We start from the raw sequence: 19,852 nt of genomic DNA, 5'->3' as shown, positions 1-19,852 counted from the left end.
CCTGGATGGCCGGGGACCGAGCGCCACCGCGGTCTGTGCCCTCGAACGCGGACACTCAGGAACACGGGAAGAAGAGGTGGGGTTTTCCTCCTATTGTTTTCTGAAGGTGGCCGGCACGGTCAGCCCAGGTCTGGGCCAGAGTCGGTGAGGAACTCGGCTGGAAGACACAGCCCGCCAGCCCAAGCAAACACCCCCGGCCGCGAGGGCTCGGGGCTCCGGGTCCCACCCACCCTGGGCGGAAGTGACGCGTGGAGGGGCGGGGCGACGGCGGGCGGCTGCGCGCTGCGCCGGAAGTGCCTTCCAGATAGTAAATAAGCTGGGAAAAGCCAGGAGGAGGCCGTCTCCATCTTGTCGGCGCCCGCCGCTCCCGCGACGTCGTGAAGATGGGGAGCGTCCTGGGGCTCTGCTCCGTGGCAAGCTGGGTAAGGAGGAAGAAACCTCCCTGGGGTCGTGGGCGCTGAGCGTGGGGGGACTGGAGAGGGAGGCCGGAGCCGGGCTGCGGCAAGGCCGGCGGGGGCGAGCTGCCTCCCACCGGCTCCCTGCGGGCCCCGTTTCTCCCCAGCTCCGCCCGGCTCGCTCCCACCCGCCTCGGGGTGGGACTCCGCCGGGAGTGAAGGGTGTGTCGGCCGTGGGTGGGGGGAGTGAGAAGGGACCTGCCCCCCCCCCCAGCGGTGCCCCGCGGCGGCCTAGGCCCCGGCCAGCGCCCTGCGCCCCCCGCCCCGTCCCCGCCGGGGTGCCCGGGCCGCTGCTCAGGCCGCGGCGGCCTAGGCCCCGGCCAGCGCCCCCCGCCCCGTCCCCGCCGGGGTGCCCGGGCCGCTGCTCAGGCCGCGGCGGCCTAGGCCCCGGCCAGCGCCCCCCGCCCCGTCCCCGCCGGGGTGCCCGGGCCGCTGCTCAGGCCGCGGCGGCCTAGGCCCCGGCCAGCGCCCTGCGCCCCCCGCCCCGTCTCCGCCGAGGTGCCCGGGCCGCTGCTCAGGCCGCGGCGGCGGCGGCGCTGTCGTCACCCGACCCCTCTTTTGTTCGGACGCACCGAGCTGCACACCGCTCAGGCCTGGTGCTCGGAGCGTCTACCTGGCGTGGTACTGGTGCCGTCCGCGTCGGTTTTGGAACCAGCCGTGGTAGCTCGGGCCGCTGGCCCCGCGGCCTTACCGTGGCAGCGGGGATTCGCTCTGTTCCCGGCGTCATCGGGTCCGTGCCGGCAAAGAGCGGTTCCGACCGGCGACGATCGGCCTAGTTCTTGGGACGTGGAGCGCGCACACGCACCACGAAATTTGATGTCTGGGTGGGGGTGGGGCGTGATGCTGCTTTTTCCTCAGGTACTGAGCGAGCCACGGTCTTCGTCAGGCCGGTGAGGTTTGCTAACCCGGGGGCCAGGGCAGGCAGGGATTATTGCCTCGGTACATTTAAGATGACATCTTTCTCCAAAAAAGAAAAATAAAAAAAGAAAAGGAACAGGTTGTGTGGTGAATTCCGACATTTGTGATTTGGGACGAGGTACATGGATTTTAATCTTTTTAAATTTGCGATTTCTAAATTCCACTTCACCAAGTTGTTTCACTTGTGAAATAATTCCAGTATGTATCCATGAACCAATATGGTGATTCTTTTACATCCCTCACTTCCTTGCAAAAAGGTTTGGGTGTGACTTGGAATTAGTATAGGAAATTGAAATTATATAATATGGCCTGTTCCAACCAGGCCATTCTCGAATTTCTGTTCCTTCTTGCAATTAGGTATGGAAATATGTTGTATTTAATAAGATGAGAATCATGGAGTCCGTTGACCCTTGTATACAAAAAAAAGGCAAATTTATTATAGTAAACGTATTAAAATTAATGTCATTATCATAGATTCTTTAATTTTTTGATAATGCTGTTTAATTTGTAATATATCCGGATTTGTCCAGGAATCGTGTGGGCATACTGCAAGTCTCTGTATTGTAAGGGTACAAAAAGAGGAATATGTGTTTTCCATTTTATTCTTTATCAGATTGATGAGCAACTGTTTTGTCTCAAGGACAATGTAATATTTGCATATTACATATATATGTTTATGTTTCGAAGGTTGTGTGTGTGTGTGTTATGTCAGAAAGAAAAAGCTTTAGAGAACACCGTGGAAAATTATATTTTTATTATTATTGCCATTTTTGTTGATCAGAAGAATGTTCTCAATAAAACTGCCATTCATTCACTATAAATTCCTGGGTACACTTACCTTCCAATAATTAGATATCTGTCAGATACAAAAGCTAGGGAGCCAAGGCAGTTATTTATTGTGGTTGACCTAATAAGGTTACATGACAGTCAGTCTGAATCCTCTTTTCCCTTTCCTTTTTCTGTGTCTTTATTCCTAAATTACTCAATTTTAGGCTCATATCTGTAGTAGTGAATGGGAATTTGCTTTGTGAAACATGTTATCTCTTCCACAGTAATAAAAATTAATATTTTTATTTAAATGTTTTGATGAAATGGAAATTTACTTAATTGCTCAAAACTAGAATTCAGATAATTGGATTAGATTAGGTAACCCAATTAACAACAGATCTAATTTCTTTTGTACAAGTTTTTGTTGTTGTTTGCAGGCCTGAATTTAGTATCCTTTTCTAATTCATAAAATAATTAAAGAATATATCTGGACTATTTTAAGTACTTTTCACCAACCTCATCTCAACATTGCTGTTAGCAAATAGAATTGACTTATTGAACGACTAGACTTGGTATACTGTAGCATTCATTTTTCATTTTTCCTAATATATTTAATATTGTTAAGTAGTTAAGAAAAATAACATGCAAACCATGGATTTTTATTTTTTGTAGACAGAAACCAAGCAGTGCCAACAAACTGAATTGAAAATATTTGAAAGAATAAAAAAGAATCCATGCTGAATAGGTGCAGACATTTTTCTTGTCATTCTCTAAAAAAATGTATAACAACTATTTGCATGGTATTTACATTGAATTAGGTATTGTAAATAATACAGAGATGGTTTAAAGTAAACTAGGATGTGCATAAATTACATGCAAGTAATAACAGTTTTGAACTTGGAGTTTGGTCTCTTCATTCGTCTTTGAATAAACTTCATAATTGACTGAGAGTACACTCACCTTTAAGATGAAACCACTTTTTTCTGCACTGCTTGTTCCCCTTCTTGTTTTACAATTATAGTTTGGTATGGTGTACCTTGAGAAAAAAGCATGGCAAATACACTAGTTGGGCATAGAATTGTAACTTGGAAGTCTTTTTTTCTTAGCAATTTGAAAGCATTGCTCCTTTGGCATCTGACTTTCAGTGTTGGCTATTAAGATGTTGAAGTCAGTTTTAAAAAATATTTGTGACCTCCCACCTTCCCATCTCCACCAGTTGAATTTTTGAGTTCTTTTCCTTCGCCTTTGTATTTTCTCCATTTTATTTCTGTTATACAGAAACTGATTTCTGGACAGAAACACTAGGTTTCTTTCCTATTCATTGACTTTTTTTTCACTGTTGTCTGAGAAATCTGATTGTTTTCGATTTTTCTTTTTATTAACTATATAAACTTGAAAATTTTAATTAGGAATCTTTTCCATTGGATCTATTTTAATATCTTAGTATTGTTTCATGAAAGTAATCCTAGAATGCTATTAAAATGAATCAGAAATAGTCGTCTTTTTAAGTTATCTATGTAAGTATAATAAAAACATTAAAAAACTAGATCTTTTCATGCTTTCATCTCCCTGCAGTTTGTTTCCTTCAACTTTTACCAAAAAATTACTTTCCATTCATGTTAAAATTTTCCTCAGTTTTCAGTGGATTCTATAATATTCTGACATAGCATTTTGGTTAAAAAAAAAAAAGTTGTTAGCTTTTCATTGCAGAAAAGGAATGCAGGCATTTATCTAAGACTGTTGATAAACCATTACTGGACTCAGAGGAAATTTCCAGATTTCTACCTGGAAAGTTGGGAGCCATGTCTGCTAAGGTTCCCACTTTCAATATATGAAGTTAACAACATTGTTAGTGTATTACTACTGTTGTCAGTTTTATTTAGTGTTCAACCAGTGGAGCGCTCTTTGTTTTTGTTCTTTACATTTAACTAATCATCTTACATTCACATTTACTTTTATTGTCATTTTTGGAGGCACTTGATGCTACCAATTCTTGATCTATTTGAGAATACTGCTAAACATATCTTGTTAGTTCTTACCTTTCTTGATGGCTTAGAATTGAATTTTCTTGCTCTGTTATGGCACTAACTGCTTTCTACTTTCCACTTTTCAATTCTAGTTTTTCAATTTTTTAAAATTTTATTCTTTTAATATATACCTTTATTTTTCCTTTCCTTTGGTTTCTACAGGGAACATATATTTACTGTGCCATCTTTAACCAGAAGCACTTTGTGTCATTATTTTCATGTAGCCATTATGTAGTCAGTTCTCAAAGTTTGTTTCTTGGGCACTGGACATCAGTATTACCTAGAAATACATTGGAAACCCTGGCTGTGATTTAGTATTCTACATTTTCATAAATTCTGCATAATTCTGGTAACAACTTACTGTACAGGAACTTGTGCTCTACATTTAAGTTGGCTTAGAGCTCTCAGTATCTTTTTTTTAATATTACTAATTAATGTGAAAAGGATTGTGTGTTTTGAATTCCCTGTGGTTTTATAGTTGAAAATATAAAAACTGAGAGACAGTTTAGGTGTATAAATACAGTATTTTTTCCTTTATTTTGTAGTTATTCCATTTTATTATCTTACATTCTGTACTTTTGTAGCCTATTTTACATATGTGTAATATCTTAGTTTTCTGAGTAAAATTTACCTTTCTAAGATGTCATTCTAGAAATCATAGCATATGAACTTTGAGTCTGCTGTTCTACTGAACAGTTTACAAGTAATTATTGTTACAGGTATTAGTACTCTTCATTTTTATTGTTGACACATAGTAACTACCAGTTTTTAAAATAGCTACACCATTTTTTTACACCTTTTCTTTGGACATCATTTTTTTTTCTAGACTTCTAGTGTAGAAAGACTACTTTTCTAGTTTTTCTAAGTGTTTCTACTCTTTCAGGTCTTTCCTGTTGCTGTGTATGTGGTTGGTTCTAATGTGCAGGCAATAAAAGCTGTATCCCTAATAATTACAGTAAACAGGTTTTATATGGTTACTTGTCATCCATACAGTTTTGGTGAGAAATACCTGTTTTTATGTTTTTTTTTTGGGCGGGGGGGGGGGGGGTCCGGTTGTGGGGCCTGAACTCTAGGCCTGGGCGGTGTCCCTCAGCTCTTCAGCTCAAGGGTAGTGGTCTACCACTTGAGACACAGCGCCACATCTGGCTTTTTTCTTTTTGCTTATGTGGTGCTGAGGAATTGAACCCAGGGCCTCATGCATGCAAGGCAAGCACTCTACCGCTGAGCCACCTTCCCAGCCCCTGTATGTTTTTTTAAATTTGTTTTCATACTGAGTTTTGAGCGTTTCTTTTATATTCTGGATAAAAATAATTTCTTAGATAACCTAATTTGTAAATACTTTGTTTAAATCAGTATCTTTATGATGTGTAAATGTTAGTCATTTTTTATCAAAATTTTTTGGTAGTTGAGTGTCTTTGTGTTATTAGACTTTAGTTTTCACAGATGGTTTGCTTATGGCTTACTTTGAAAAATATGGATATGGCCTGATGCCGGTGGCTCATACCTGTAATCCTAGCTACTCAGGAGGCTAAGATCTCAGGATCATGGTTTGAATCCAGCCAGGGCAGGAAAGTCCCAGTGAGACTCTTAGAAAAGCTGAAAGTGGTGCTGTGGCTCTAGAGGTAGAGCACTAGCCTTGAGCACAAAGAGATTCAGAGACAGCACCAATGTCATGAGTTCAGGCTCTGGGACAGACCAAAAACAAAAAAATAATATGTACAAACAAATATATATATACACATAGATATATAGATATATATCTATATATATATACACACATATGGGTATCTATTTGGGCACCATTTGTTAAAGACTTTTATTAGTATATTTGGGCAACATTTGTAAAAAGATTATTCTTTCTATATTGACTTGCTTTGATATCTGTACAAAAATCCTTTGACCATATTTTTATAAATTAGTTCTGTTTTATTAGTCTTTTTGAGTTCTGTTTTATTTGTATCTACCATTTTGTCTATCACTGTCTTCAGTAATCATGCTGTCATTGTAAAGTTCTTCTTAAAATCTATTATAAATTTTTCAACTTTATATTTTTCAAAACACATTCAGCCATTCTAGTTTCTTTGCCTTTATGTGTAAGTATTTAAAGTACTAGTTTGCTTATGGAAAACTTCTACTGGCATTGTGATTGAAATTGTATTAGTTTGGAAGGAGCTGACAGATCTCTTCATGCATGAGTCCAATGTATTTTACTACTTTAGGTCCTTTGTCTGCATTTTGTAGTTCATTGTTTTCATCTTAATTATCTTTTTTTTCTTTTTTTAAAGTTGAATGTAAAATTTCTTGGCATCATTTTAACTAATACTGATTCTTAATTTTTTTCCCAGATACCATGTCTCTGTGGTAGTGCCCCCTGTTTGCTGTGCCGATGCTGTCCTAGTGGAAACAACTCCACTGTGACTAGATTGATCTATGCACTTTTCTTGCTTGTTGGTGTGTGTGTGGCCTGTGTAATGTTGATACCAGGAATGGAAGAACAACTGAATAAGGTTAGTGGATTTTCTGTCTTACAACTGGTTTTTGGCTGTTAAAGAGAAAATAATGTAAAAATATATGTAATCCTAATTTTAGTAGCTTATATTTCAGGTAAAACAAAGACAGTATGAGATAGCTTATTCAGTTCTATGAGGATGATACAGAGAATGTGCATTAGCAAGTGAAGAGAAAAATCTAAACTAAAACAGATGAAAGTGTCTAAGTGTTATGGAAAATGGAAATGAGATATTATTATTTTTTCCCTGAAAAGGAACATTATAAAAATAAATGCGGCTTTCATATGCAAAGAATGAAACTCAGGAAGCATAAGACTGTAAAAGATTTTTGAGCATAGTGTATATGTGCTTTAGGAAGATTAAGCTGAATAGGAATAAAGCAGTTCTGTGTTAAAGCTGTTACAGTGATGTAATCAGATTATATAGAGACCTAAAATAAAGTTTATGGATGTAAAATTGAGTCTGACTCTGGATAGCTTTTAAATAGTGCTGAAATCAAGACAAGCAAGTTGTGTTTCTAGAAGATTGGGAGCAGTCTGTTGCTTTTAGCCCAACAGAAAAGTAAGGATACTTTATTTTTTGTTTCATTTGAATTATTTTTAATGGGTCAGGTTTTAGAAGGAGGCAGAGAAAATATCATAAATTTAGTTTCTAGTATGCTGTCTTTGAGATATTCATCATAACAATAATAACATAATTTTCAACAGAAATTTGGTAAATTTGTTGATAAGTTATCAACAGAAATTTCACACTTGCAGAGGCTAGAAGTCTGAGGTCACGGTGCCAGGGGTTCAGTTACATTGAGGATGTTGTTTATTTGTAGATGGAGCAAAGTCATCTCTTGTCTCTTTAAACAACAGCAACAACAAAAATCCCACTAATTCCATCAGTTTCAGTCTCTTTTACTATCCCAAAGTGGAGTTAAGGTTTCCATGTATGAATTACATACTTGAAGTCCATAACTATATATAGCAGGAAGTGGAAAACATAGGTGTATAGTACAATGAGAATTCATAGCTTGTCTTGGGAAAGGTGAAAGTTGAAGCCTTTGGCAACATTTGCTGAAGTGGACCATTCAGAGAGAGCAGTGTTATAACTTTGTTAAAAGTTCTTGTTTTAGGGAACTGACAGAGAAAGAAAATCCTCTGAAGTTACATTTAGAAAAGGAGAACCAAGACAGTGATTAGGAAAAATTTTAAGATGACAAGATAGGGTCAGAGTAAAAACAAAGAGATGAATGTAAGGACTAAGAAATTGCTTTTAAAGTTCTCCATTAGGATACAGTTTGTGTCTAACCATATTTTTAGAGTGCTGGAGCTAGAAGTGAGGGCATATAATTCATTGTTGAACATAGAGGTGATACATAGTCCTCAACAGTATGCTACTACCTTAAATAAATATTCTTTTTTGTATTGTGTTGACAATGTGACTGTTTTTTCCTTTTTTCTTTTGTGGTATTGGGTATCAAACCCAATGTCTCATCCATGTTAGGCAATCATTGTACCGGTGATGTTAGTCCCCAACAATGTGACTTTCTAAAGTGGTCTTTTTTTTTTTTTGTCAGTCATGGGACTTGAACTCAGGGCCTGGGCACTGTCTCTGAGCTTTTTTGCTCAAGACTAACACTCTACCACTTGAGCCACAGTGCCACTTCCAGCTTTTTCTGTGATTAATTGGAGAGAAGAGTCTGGAGGACTTTCCTGCTATGGCTGGCGTGGAACCAGGATCTTCACATCTCAGCTTCCTGAGTAGCTAGGGTTAGAGGCATGAGCCACCAGCACCCAGCTTCACTGGTCTCTTTCAAATTTTTCAGTTAAAATATAAAACTACTGTCAGTTCATATATTGTTAGGTCAAATTTGTTTATGATCACAAATAGCACTTGTAGAATAAAAGTTCCAAAAGTAAACATGTATTTAAAGTAACATTGGTTTTGAAAGGCACTATTCTTTTTAGTTCTTAGGAGGACTTCCTTTACAATTCCTTAAGTTTTTATTTAAAGCTCTAACAGTTTTTTTCACTTATATTTCAATTCAGTATTTTGCAGTAGAATGCAATTTAAAAAATTTAGGGCTGGTGGCTGAAATAATAGAATACTTGCCTAAGCAAGCATGAGGCCCTAAGTTCTAAACCCCTGAACCAAAAAAAAGACAATAAATGTATCTCAGAAGAAGCATCTAGTTTAAATGAATACTGGTAGGAGGTTATCATTTGTTCTCATGGAAGTTTAGTTTATATTTTTCATTTTATATGATAAAATGTGCTAGGTGTCTTGATTATCATAAAGTATAAAGCAAACTTATATTTTCCAACCTTTAAACTGTCTGATTATATAGAATTTGCATTTTTAATGAAAAATTGTTTCTTGGTTTCCTAGATTCCTGGCTTTTGTGAAAATGAGAAAGGTGTAGTTCCTTGCAGTATTCTGGTTGGATATAAAGCTGTGTATCGTTTGTGCTTTGGCTTGGCTATGTTTTATCTTCTCCTCTCTTTGCTAATGATCAAAGTGAAGAGTAGCAGTGATCCTAGAGCTGCAATACACAATGGGTAAGTTTTTGTGTGAGCTTCAGTATAGAAGTATGGATAACTTATCTAAAGAAATTTTAAAACAAAATATATATACTTCATGAATAAGGTCTGAAAACCCTGATGTTTCTACTAGAGAATATCAGGTATTATATATTAAATGATAGCTGTGGATCGTTTATTGGTATTGGTATCTTTGGTTATTTATTCACCATTGATTGATTTATAATCTTCTATGTTTCACCTTAAAAGGAAGAGCTATATTTTTGACTACTAAAATAAGAGGTATTCCTCCCCTACTTGTAGCTTTTAATGGACCAGTCCTGTCAGAACTCTCAGCTTCCTAGACTACAGTGCAGCCAGAATGGAAAGCCTTATTCCTGAACAGGTTATTAATTTTCTAAATGATTGATTGTACTGTGCAACTGAGAAAGAAACTTAAGCCTGGCACTGGTAGCTCATACCTGGAATCCTTGCTACTCAGGAGCCTGGAATCTGAAAGATCATGATTCAAAGACAGCTCAGGCAGAACATTGTGAGATTCTATCTCCAAAATAACTAGCAGAAAGCAGCGCTAAAGTGGTAGAGCATCAGCTAAGGATGCAAAAGTGAGTGCAAAGTTCTGAATTCAAACCCCAATACTAATAAAGGAAGGGAGAGAGTTGGTTTTATCAGTCTCCACTAAGACACTACATATGCTACATAATGTAAATGTTTGATGGGACTATTTTGCTTTTGTATATTTTTTTATGTACCTCACAATTTGATTTTGTAGTATCTGCTGTTGGTTTTGTTATGTGATACTAAAGACAAGATAAACAAATGGAATATTAATACTAATGAAAAATTGTGACATACTCAGTCTTTTGGTTATTGATTGTTTTAAATTACTACTTCAGGCTGAAGTCATTTGTTTATAAAAGCTATTTGTGAAATTAAATTTTGCTTTACACTTTTATACATTAACCAACTTATGTCAAATAAACCTATGAAATAGAACCCATATTTTCATATGAATTAGTGACAAATATATTTTTCTTAAAACTATCTGGAAAGCAGTTTTTGTAATAGATTTTTTGTATTCCGGATATCCTCAGAAGAGTTTCTTAAAGATTTCTTAAAAGATTTTATATACTATTTGCTAGATGAAATATAAATAAAAATTGTATATGTTTTAGATTCTGGTTTTTTAAATTTGCTGTGGCTGTTGCAATTATCATTGGAGCATTCTTCATTCCAGAAGGAACTTTTACAACTGGTAAGTTTTGTTGTTGTTGTTTTTTAAATGTGTCACATTGATGTGCTATAAAGGAAGCTATCATCATTGTTACCTAGACATGTATCTGAGTTTTTTGGTCCAGTTACAAAATCAGAGCATCTATATAAAAGCTTATTTTTCTTTTTTGTCCTCCCATTATGAAAAGATAATAATAAAAATGAAACTAGCCACTCACTTGCATGTGTGCTAATTTTTTCTTTCAGTGTGGTTTTATGTAGGCATGGCAGGTGCCTTTTGTTTCATCCTCATTCAGCTAGTCCTACTTATTGATTTTGCCCATTCATGGAATGAATCATGGGTTGAAAAAATGGAAGAAGGGAACTCAAGATGTTGGTATGCAGGTAAGCCTACATCTCAGAATATCTTCAATATGTTTGAACTTTTGTGAAAACATACATAGAGAATAGGGCAGTCACTTAAAATTTTTATTATATAATACCATTTAAAGAGGTTTTTGTTGTTCTGGAGAGTGAATTTAGAGCGTCATGCTTGCTAATCAGGAGCTCTACCACTTAAACCATGCTTCCAGACCCCTTTTTAGTGTTCATTTTCAAGGCTTTATGCATAGGGTGATCTAGGCTGTGATCTTTCTACTTGTGATGATGGATGAGAACTACAAAGTTTAAGCTGCCAGTCGCCGGTGGCTCATAGCTGTAATCCTAGCTACTCAGGAGGCTGAGATCTGAGGATCATGGTTCAAAGCCAGCCCGGGCAGGAAACTCAGTGAAACTCTTATCTCCAATAAACCATCAGAAAACCGGAAGTGGTGCTGTAGCTCAAGTGGCAGAGCACTAGCCTTGAGCTGAAGAGCTGAGGGACAGCCCTCAAGACTCAGATTTCAAGTCCCATGACTGACAAAAAAAAAAACTATAATGTTCACCCATTGTGTTCCACCTGTAACTGGGATAACAGGTATGCACCATCCCAGCCATTAGTTGAGGTGCAGTCTTGTGAATTTTTATCACCAGATGGCTTGGAGCCCCAGTTCCCCATCTTTGCCTCCCAAGTAATTTAAGGTTACAAGATTTAGATACTGTAACTGCCTATGAAGAGGTTTTCAGTTTTAAGCTTATGAGTGACATCATATCATATTGTATTAGCAACTTAGCATTTTTAAGATCTTTGACAAACTAGAAACATACCCAACAACTGGGAAAGAATCCAAAAGAACTTGAGTAGTTAAAAAGAATGTTGCTTCCTGGGCTGGGAAGTTGGCTCAGTGGTAGAGCGCTTGCCTTGCATGCCTGAGGCCCTGGGTTCAATTCCTCGGCACCACATAAGCAAAAAGAAAAAAAGCCGGAAGTGGCGCTGTGACTCAAGTGGTAGAGCGCTAGCCTTGAGCTGAAGAGCTGAGGGACAGCGCCCAGGCCCAGAGTTCAGGCCCCACAACCGGACCAAAAAAAAAAAAAAAAATGTTGCTTCCTGACTTGTGTCTAATGCCTATAATCCTAGCTAATGTAGAGGCTGAGATTTTAGTTGGTGAGGAAAAACTTCCTTTAATGGGTTCAACATTAACAATGATAATAGTTCTGTTTCTTAATGCCCTTGTTTACAATGTAATAGTAAGGGGGTTGTTTTTATCTTTTTTTCTTTACCAAGTTTTTTATGAGTGTACCTTATACAATGGGAAGTTTCATTTTGCCATAACATTTATATACAGTGTATTTCAATCAAGTCAGTGCTATAACTCTACCATACCTCTTCTCCGCTTGTTTGGGGGTTTTTTGTTTTGTTTTTTTGTCAGTCGTGGGGCCTGAACTCTGGGCCTGGGCACTGTCCCTCAGCTCTTCAGCTCAAGGCTAGCACTCTACCACTTGAGCCACAGCACCACTTCTGGCTTTTTCTGCTTATGTGGTGCTGAGGAATTGAACCCAGGGCCTCATGCATGCAAGGCAAGCACTCTACCACTGAGCCACCTTCCCAGCCCATCTTCTCCACTTCTTAAAACAATTTCAACAGGTTTATTCTATTTTCATGCATGCAAATAAACTACGTCAGCCCTATTCATTCTTACTCACCATCCTCAGTAGTCCTCTCTGCTACTTCCAATCCTCTGAAGCCTGTATTATTTTCCTGTCATTCATTCTTTGATTAGTTGTACCAGTGTATTTCACTGCAATATTTCATTGATATATATTATATTTCAGTCACTTCAGTTACTGCTTCTCTTTTCTTAATACACTGCTGATGAACAGCTTTCATGGAGTCTTAATGCTACTCTCTTCATACATAGTTACAAAGTACTTCAAATTTACTCACCTTTCCTCTTCCTTCTTTTGCTCATTTGTTGAACTAGACCTTACTAGGTCATACCTTACTAGGTCATACATATTTATGGAAATGTACACAGGTATATGTACTCTTGTGCATAAATATATATATATATACACAGAGAAAAGATGATTCTAACTGTTGGACTGTTCAGGAGGATGACGGGGAGGCGAGAAAGAAAAGGAAAGATGGAGGGTGCATAAATCCTAATTATTTTTATCATTAATGCTTGAAATATAACATGGGGTATGTAAGCACTATAGATATCTATATCTATAATATAGATAGACATACTACTAAAAATTGTATTTTTATGTTCCTACATTATTGTCCTTAAAAATGTCCTAGTGAGCTATGTGAAAAACAGTGAAAATCTTCAGTAACAAAATTTAGTTGTTTTTCCCAATTTTGAAACCTGCATAATGCTAATTTAGTTGCTTTTTAAAAAGAATTTAAAAATTAATTCTATGCCTAGTTCCTAATCTTCATGATAAAACCTAATTATTCATTTGTATTTCTCCCACAGCCTTACTGTCTGCTACGGCTCTGAATTATCTGCTATCTTTAGTTGCCATCGTCTTATTCTTTGTCTACTATACTCATCCAGCTAGTTGTTCAGAAAATAAGGCATTCATCAGTGTCAACATGCTCCTCTGCATTGGCGCTTCCGTGATGTCTATACTGCCAAAAATCCAAGTATGCTTTTCCTAGCACTAGTTGTTAGAGAAAGTTCACCTCTATAAATTTTAATAATCTTGAATTGTCAGAATATTTATCTTTATCTCTTACTTCTTTGTAGGAGTCACAACCAAGATCTGGTTTGTTACAGTCTTCAGTAATTACAGTCTATACAATGTACTTGACATGGTCTGCTATGACCAACGAACCAGGTATGTTTTATTTTTTCTTTTTCTTTTTTTTTTTGTCAGTTATGGGGCTTGAACTCTGGGCCTGAGCACTGTCCCTCAGCTTTTCTGCTCAAGGCATGCACTCTACAACTTGAGCTACAGCGCCACTTCTGGTTTTGTTGGAGATAGGAGTCTCATAGTTTTTCCTGCCCAGGCTGGCTTTGAACCACGATCCTCAGATCTCAGCCTCCTGAGTAGCTGGGATTACAGGTGTGAGCCATCAGTACCCGGCTGTTTTATTTTTTCTTAATGAGTCCTGCACTGTTCCTTTGTATTCATTATGGAAGCTCAAGCTACTTAGAAATTAAGCCATTAAAGGAATAAAATCTGGGAAGCCTACCTTTTAGTTTTGATGGGTTAAATATTTCCACTTACTTTCTTTACTCTGTCTCAACAAAACTATGAAGCTATAAAATTAAATGAGAATTATATGGTTTACTCTTAATTTACACGGTACACAATATCTAGAAAGAAATAAAATCTAGAATTCTTTATTATAAATTCTAATTTTTTATTATAAATTTTTATATTATTGTTCTTTTTGTCTGACCTTGCAATTGAATAAGATGATTGGGTTTATAGTGAATGTTTATAGGCTGATTATATTTCATCCCATGGGAATAAAAAACAGTTCTTTTTTGAGAAAGAGGAATAGAATATTTTTAGAAATGGAAGAATATGTTCTTATAAAAATATATATGGGGCTGGGAATATGGCTTAGTGGTAGAGTACTTGTTTAGCATGCATGAAGGCCCAGATTTGATTCCTTAGCAATATAATAAATAGAAAAATCCAGAAGTTGGTGCTGTGGCTCAAGTGATAGAGTGCTAGCCTTGAGCAAAAGCAGCTCAGGGACAGTGCCTAGGCCCTTGAGTGATGCAAAAATAAAATCTGTTAAAAGAATCACATTTGAGTTAGCTTACAAATGTTTTATCTTTAAATGCTTTATCACATTAGAAACAGATCAGTAACTTTTTTTTTTATTAGAGAATGATTCATTTTTTTCCAAGTAATTGAAAGTAATATGCTTGAGATGTTAATTTTATATAATTTTCATTATAAGGTGAAGATTGGTAGATCTGACTTTATGGGAGGAAAAAAGAAATTGTGAATACTTTAGTGAATTCCTCTCCTTTAATTTTTACCAAACTTTAAAGGAACTGAATAAGCATTTGTTTGTTATGCCTTATCTGATTATTTCCAAAAGCTATTAGTTTTATGTGTAAGCTGTCTTGTTCTTTTTTGATTCACAGCATTTTTCTCATTAGGACATGTGAATTTATTTCTAACTTTAGTAGAACTTCACTAATTTTTGAAATGCTATATGAATTTTCTGATCCATGATGTATTCATTTTAGCTCTTACATAGATTGAAACTAGTGATTAAACTTTTTTAAGCGCTACTCTAAATTCATAGTATAAAAACTTGGCAGGAAAAAAATAACACTAAGGCTTCATTATTAGTAATACAAATTTTGCTCAAGAATTTTATTATAGTTTTACCTTTTTGAGCAAAACTTTAAGCTAGCTGTAAGGTATAGAATTAAAATGCTCTAAAAGTAAAAATCTTGTTATTTTAACATTTTGACTTTAACTTACTTTACAGAAACAAACTGCAACCCAAGTCTCCTAAGCATAATTGGTTTCAATACCACAAGCTCTGCCCCAAAAGAAGGTCAGTCGGTCCAGTGGTGGCATGCTCAAGGGATTATAGGACTGATCCTCTTTTTGTTGTGTGTGTTTTATTCAAGGTAAGAAAATGCATGAAAAAAAATTTAACAAGCAGGCTTAACTATTGACTTAAGAACTTTTTGAAAAAAATCTCTTTCTCTCTTTCATTCAGCATCCGTACCTCAAACAATAGTCAGGTCAACAAACTGACTCTAACAAGTGATGAGTCAACATTAATTGAAGATGGAGCCAGAAGTGATGGATCATTAGAGGATGGCGATGATGTTCACAGAGCTGTAGATAATGAAAGGGATGGTGTCACATACAGTTACTCCTTCTTTCACTTCATGCTTTTCCTGGCTTCACTTTATATCATGATGACCCTTACCAACTGGTACAGGTACTTCTATTTTTTTTTTCTTTTTTTTTTTTTGTTGGTCGTGGGGCCTGAACTCTGGGTCTGGGCACTGTCCCTCAGCTCTTCAGCTCAAAGTAGTGCTCTACCGTTTGAGCCACAGAGCCACTTCTGGCTTTTTCTGCTTATGTGTGCTGAAGAATCGAACCCAGGGTCTCATGCATGCAAAGCAGGCACTCTACCACTGAGCCACCTTCCCAGCCCTGGTACTTACATTTCATGAAAACTTGGAGTATGAGAATTTGGATGCCTTTTCATGATTCTGTTATATAAAGCATGATTTGGTAGGGAGTATTTTTTGTTGTTATTTTGTGGTACTCAGTCTTAAAACTCAGGGATTTGAGCTTTCTAGACTTTGCTCAACTGACACTCCCACTTGAGCCATACCTCTAGCTAGTTTTTGCTAGTTATTTTTGGACATAAGAGTTTCAAAGACTTCTGCTGAGACTGGATTTCGGGGTCCCAGGCTTCTGAGTAGCTGGGATTACAGGTGTGTGAAACTGATTTCGGTATGAAGAGCTTAAATCTTCTGATATATTTCATAATGTATAGCTAAGTGAATATTTAGGCCAGTATTAGTTGATCCAAAAAAAGTGTTTTTATTTTCAGTGCTATAAACCTAATCCCAATGTACCTTCTTTATTTCATTTGAAGTGTATCATTAAAAGATCTGAACATTTTTAAATTGAGGTGTTGTATGTGAATGTAGATGGAGTTTTATAATTTCACAAAACTGTTGTTTCTTCAAACCTTGTTGAGCGATAGTTAAAAATTTCTTCTGATGAAAGTAGCAATTTAGAGTTTTTTGCTTTTGCCCCTTCTGATTTTGTCTGAGTTATTACTGAAAGATACTGTAGTGATGAATGAAGAAAATAAGAGAATGTAGCCATAATAGTCAACACATGTTCTGTGAAGTTAAGACAATTGAGGGGAGAGGTCAGATGAGGGAGTGTGATGAAAGAGGACATCCATGAATATAAATTGCACCTATGAACTGATTTGTTGAATGGTTCCTCCTTTATACAGCTACTTAACAGATAATAAAAACATAATTAGAAAAAGATTCTCATTGAACTATTCAGTCTAAGCAATTGTGTTTTAAGTAATTTGTTTATTTATTTTGCCAATCACTTCTTTTGCAAAAGGCTAGCACACTACCACTTGAGCCACAGATCCACTTCCAGCTTTTTCTGGTTATGTTGTACTGAGGAATCAAACCCAGGCTTCCTGCATGCTAGGCAAGCACTCTACCACTAAGCCACATTCCCAGCCTGTCTTAAATAATTTTTAATGTATAATGTGTAAAATGACCTTTCACAATCTATGCTCCTTTTGAAAGCAGCTTTTATTGAGTTTTATTATTGTTGAGAATATATTTAAAATTTCCTGCATTATATTAGCCTGTAAGAATCCAGATAGTTCTCAACAATTCAGTTTGGGCTGTCAGATAATAGTGAATTGAAGAATTTAGATTAAAAAAAATATATATTTTTGGGCTGGGAAGGTGGCTCAGTGGTAGAGCGCTTGCCTTGCATGCATGAGGTCCTAGGTTCGATTCCTCAGCACTACATAAGCAAAAAGAAAAAAAGCCGGAAGTGGAGCTGTGGCTCAAGTGGTAGAGCGCTAGCCTTGAGCTGAAGAGCTGAGGGACAGTGCCCAGGCCCAGAGTTCAGGCCCCATGACCAGACCACCCTCAAAAATACTTATTTTTATTAACACAAAATTCAGCAAATTGGAATATATTTCCTTCCAGGAGGTTAAGTCTGAGAAAGTGTAAGAAGTAAGGGATATATTTCATGTTGATTCTTATATACATTCTGGAAAGTAGTAGCACTTTATCTATAGATCATATCTTATTTCTGAACATAAAGTGCTTCAGTATTGTGCAAAAGATCTATTTCAAAGATCTAAATAGTCCTGTAAAGGAAATTATTGATTTTAATCTTCATAAATTAGTATGAAAAAGTGAAGCAAATGTAACAATTAAGTCAGTCTCACATTGTACAAAGAACACTTCTAAATAAGTTTAGTGGCTTGATGGCTAATTATCCAATCCTTCTGTCCTTGTCCTTTTGTTTTGGGTCAAATTTTAGGTATGAGCCTTCCCGTGCGATGAAGAGTCAGTGGACTGCTGTCTGGGTGAAAATCTCTTCTAGCTGGATTGGCATCGTGCTCTATGTGTGGACACTGGTGGCACCACTTGTTCTTACAAATCGTGATTTTGACTGAATGGGACTCTTTGGCATGCAAGACCCACTTTGGTCATTTCATTGTTTATTTGAAATTAACAGTATTCCCAACTTTTGTACAGTTATGTATGTATATGTGCTCACTGTGTAACTTCTGTGTTCTGGCATGAATTAGATTTTACTGCTTGCCATTCATTACTTGCTAAGTGCTCTGATCATGTGAATTGGAATGTGCAAAGTTTTGAGTATGGTGGTGAGTTAGGAAAAGGACAGTGGTAGTCTTATCCTCTGATCTGTACATACAAGTCAAACTGAGTTTGATTTTAAAATTGTTAGACCATAAACTGTTTTAGGAAGCATACAAGTAAATGGATAGCTACCTTTTGAAATACGTAATGTTTTGCCTTATGGAAGACCACAAAGAACGTGGCTATTCTAAACTGTGTAAATAACTTATTTAAATATTTGTTGTCTGAAAAATACAAGTCTCTCTTGTCAGGATTTTCCCTTTATATGAAGGTAGGGAACTTACACAGGCAAGGAATGTTTAATTAAAAGCAGTGTAGGTTGTGGATGTAGGTAAAGGCACAGAGCCTTTATTATTGGTGGTATGTATTATATTGAATATGCACTGAGATGGTAATCTCTGTGTCGACATGATGGTCATCACCAACAAATGAACTTTGTTTTGGTCTTTATAAATCCATGCCAAGTTGTTGTTTTAATGGAGCTATTAGTATTTGGACAGTTTTGAAAAGAATAATCATAGGTTAGAAAAAACTTGTTGAAACTTTGAAAGCTAGTTTTGAAAATCAAAGGTGACAAACTTCTGATTAGTCAGGAAAATACTAGGCTTCAGTATATTAAAAATATAGTTCAATGCTTTTTCATTAAAAAAATGAAGAACCTGAAGCAGATTTAAGTAGCTCAAGTAGCCAAGTAGTAGCAAAGCTGGGAAATTCTAAGTCTACCAAAAATAGTTACATCCTCTTTGCCATAAAATGTACTTTCTATTCATAATTGACTTTATACCTCATTAGTGGTGGAAAACTTATGTGATATGTGTTGATGCTGTTCAGCATGCTTTTGATCCATGCACTAAAGCCAAGAGGATGATGGGCTGTTGTAGAATAAAGTTCTGCTTATCATATACTATGCATTAAAAAAAATGGTTTAAATTGCTTTTTCATTTACTGCTCATATATTGGAAATATATAATTATAATCTTTCAACCTGAAAATCAAGCAGTGACACTTTAGATAGGAACTCTTAGTTATTTGTATGTGTAATTAGTGTCTAGTAAAGCTTTTTGAACTCTATTGCCTCTTTAATAATATTTATTAATGTTAATGGAGTAACAATTCAGTTAATTCCCCAACCTTATTCTGTATGTTGTTACTGTGTTTCATAATATTGAGTGGCTGTGTTCTATTATCTGAATAAATCATTTCAGAGAAAGTGCGTACTGTTACTAATTATCTAGCAGTTCAAATCTAAGTGGGTAGAATACTTGACACTATACAAAAGAACCTGACAAGACAAAGTACCCATCTTTTGTCCTGAGAACTGAAATATTTTGAAGGTGTTTTTTACCTGACCTTACCTTCAGTAATAGCCTCTTTAAATTTATATTTTACATCTACTGTGTTTCTCCAGCCAATTATTCTAATTAATACTTTTCTTATAGCAAGCTAATGCAAAATTTTTCTCTTGAAAAATAAAGAATTTTGATTCAGATCCTCCAACCTTAAGTTGCATTAGCTTCTGTCGCTGTAATATCTGAAATCATTCACTTACAAGAGAAAGGGTTTCTTTTGAGCTTTGGCAAAACAGCACATCATAAATGAGAATACGTGGCAGAGCAAACCTCTGCATTACAGTGGCTAAGGAAGTACAAAATTCATCACATCACTTGG

At 37.0% G+C, this 19,852-nt stretch overlaps 1 protein-coding gene across 1 annotated transcript; it reads left to right on the top strand.

Annotated features, from left to right (window-relative positions):
* The first annotated feature begins 281 nt into the window (after nucleotides 1-281).
* Nucleotides 282-19,394, top strand: Serinc1 (serine incorporator 1). Its single transcript, XM_042690392.1, has 10 exons — nucleotides 282-422; nucleotides 6,514-6,675; nucleotides 9,055-9,224; nucleotides 10,382-10,461; nucleotides 10,686-10,823; nucleotides 13,280-13,449; nucleotides 13,553-13,643; nucleotides 15,268-15,412; nucleotides 15,505-15,732; nucleotides 17,841-19,394. The coding sequence occupies exons 1-10, from the start codon at nucleotides 384-386 to the stop codon at nucleotides 17,974-17,976; spliced, it is 1,359 nt and encodes a 452-aa protein (XP_042546326.1). The 5' UTR covers nucleotides 282-383; the 3' UTR covers nucleotides 17,977-19,394.
* The last annotated feature ends 458 nt before the right edge of the window (nucleotides 19,395-19,852 follow it).

Source organism: Dipodomys spectabilis, unplaced genomic scaffold (assembly GCF_019054845.1).
Source record: "Dipodomys spectabilis isolate Male_0828 unplaced genomic scaffold, ASM1905484v1 ptg000001l, whole genome shotgun sequence".
Classification (NCBI taxonomy): Eukaryota; Metazoa; Chordata; class Mammalia; order Rodentia; family Heteromyidae; genus Dipodomys; species Dipodomys spectabilis.
The sequence above is the reverse complement of the archived record's forward strand: the minus strand, read 5'-3'. Positions and strand labels throughout refer to the sequence as shown.

What these genes read in the sequence shown, in the direction of transcription:
- Serinc1 (XM_042690392.1), top strand. Translation starts at nt 384, where the DNA reads ATGGGGAGCGTCCTGGGGCTCTGCTCCGTGGCAAGCTGG. An exon ending in TGGAAGAACAACTGAATAAG is followed by an intron (nt 6,676 to 9,054) that starts GTTAGTGGATTT and finishes TTGGTTTCCTAG; the next exon opens with ATTCCTGGCTTTTGTGAAAA. An exon ending in TTGTGTGTGTTTTATTCAAG is followed by an intron (nt 15,413 to 15,504) that starts GTAAGAAAATGC and finishes TCTTTCATTCAG; the next exon opens with CATCCGTACCTCAAACAATA.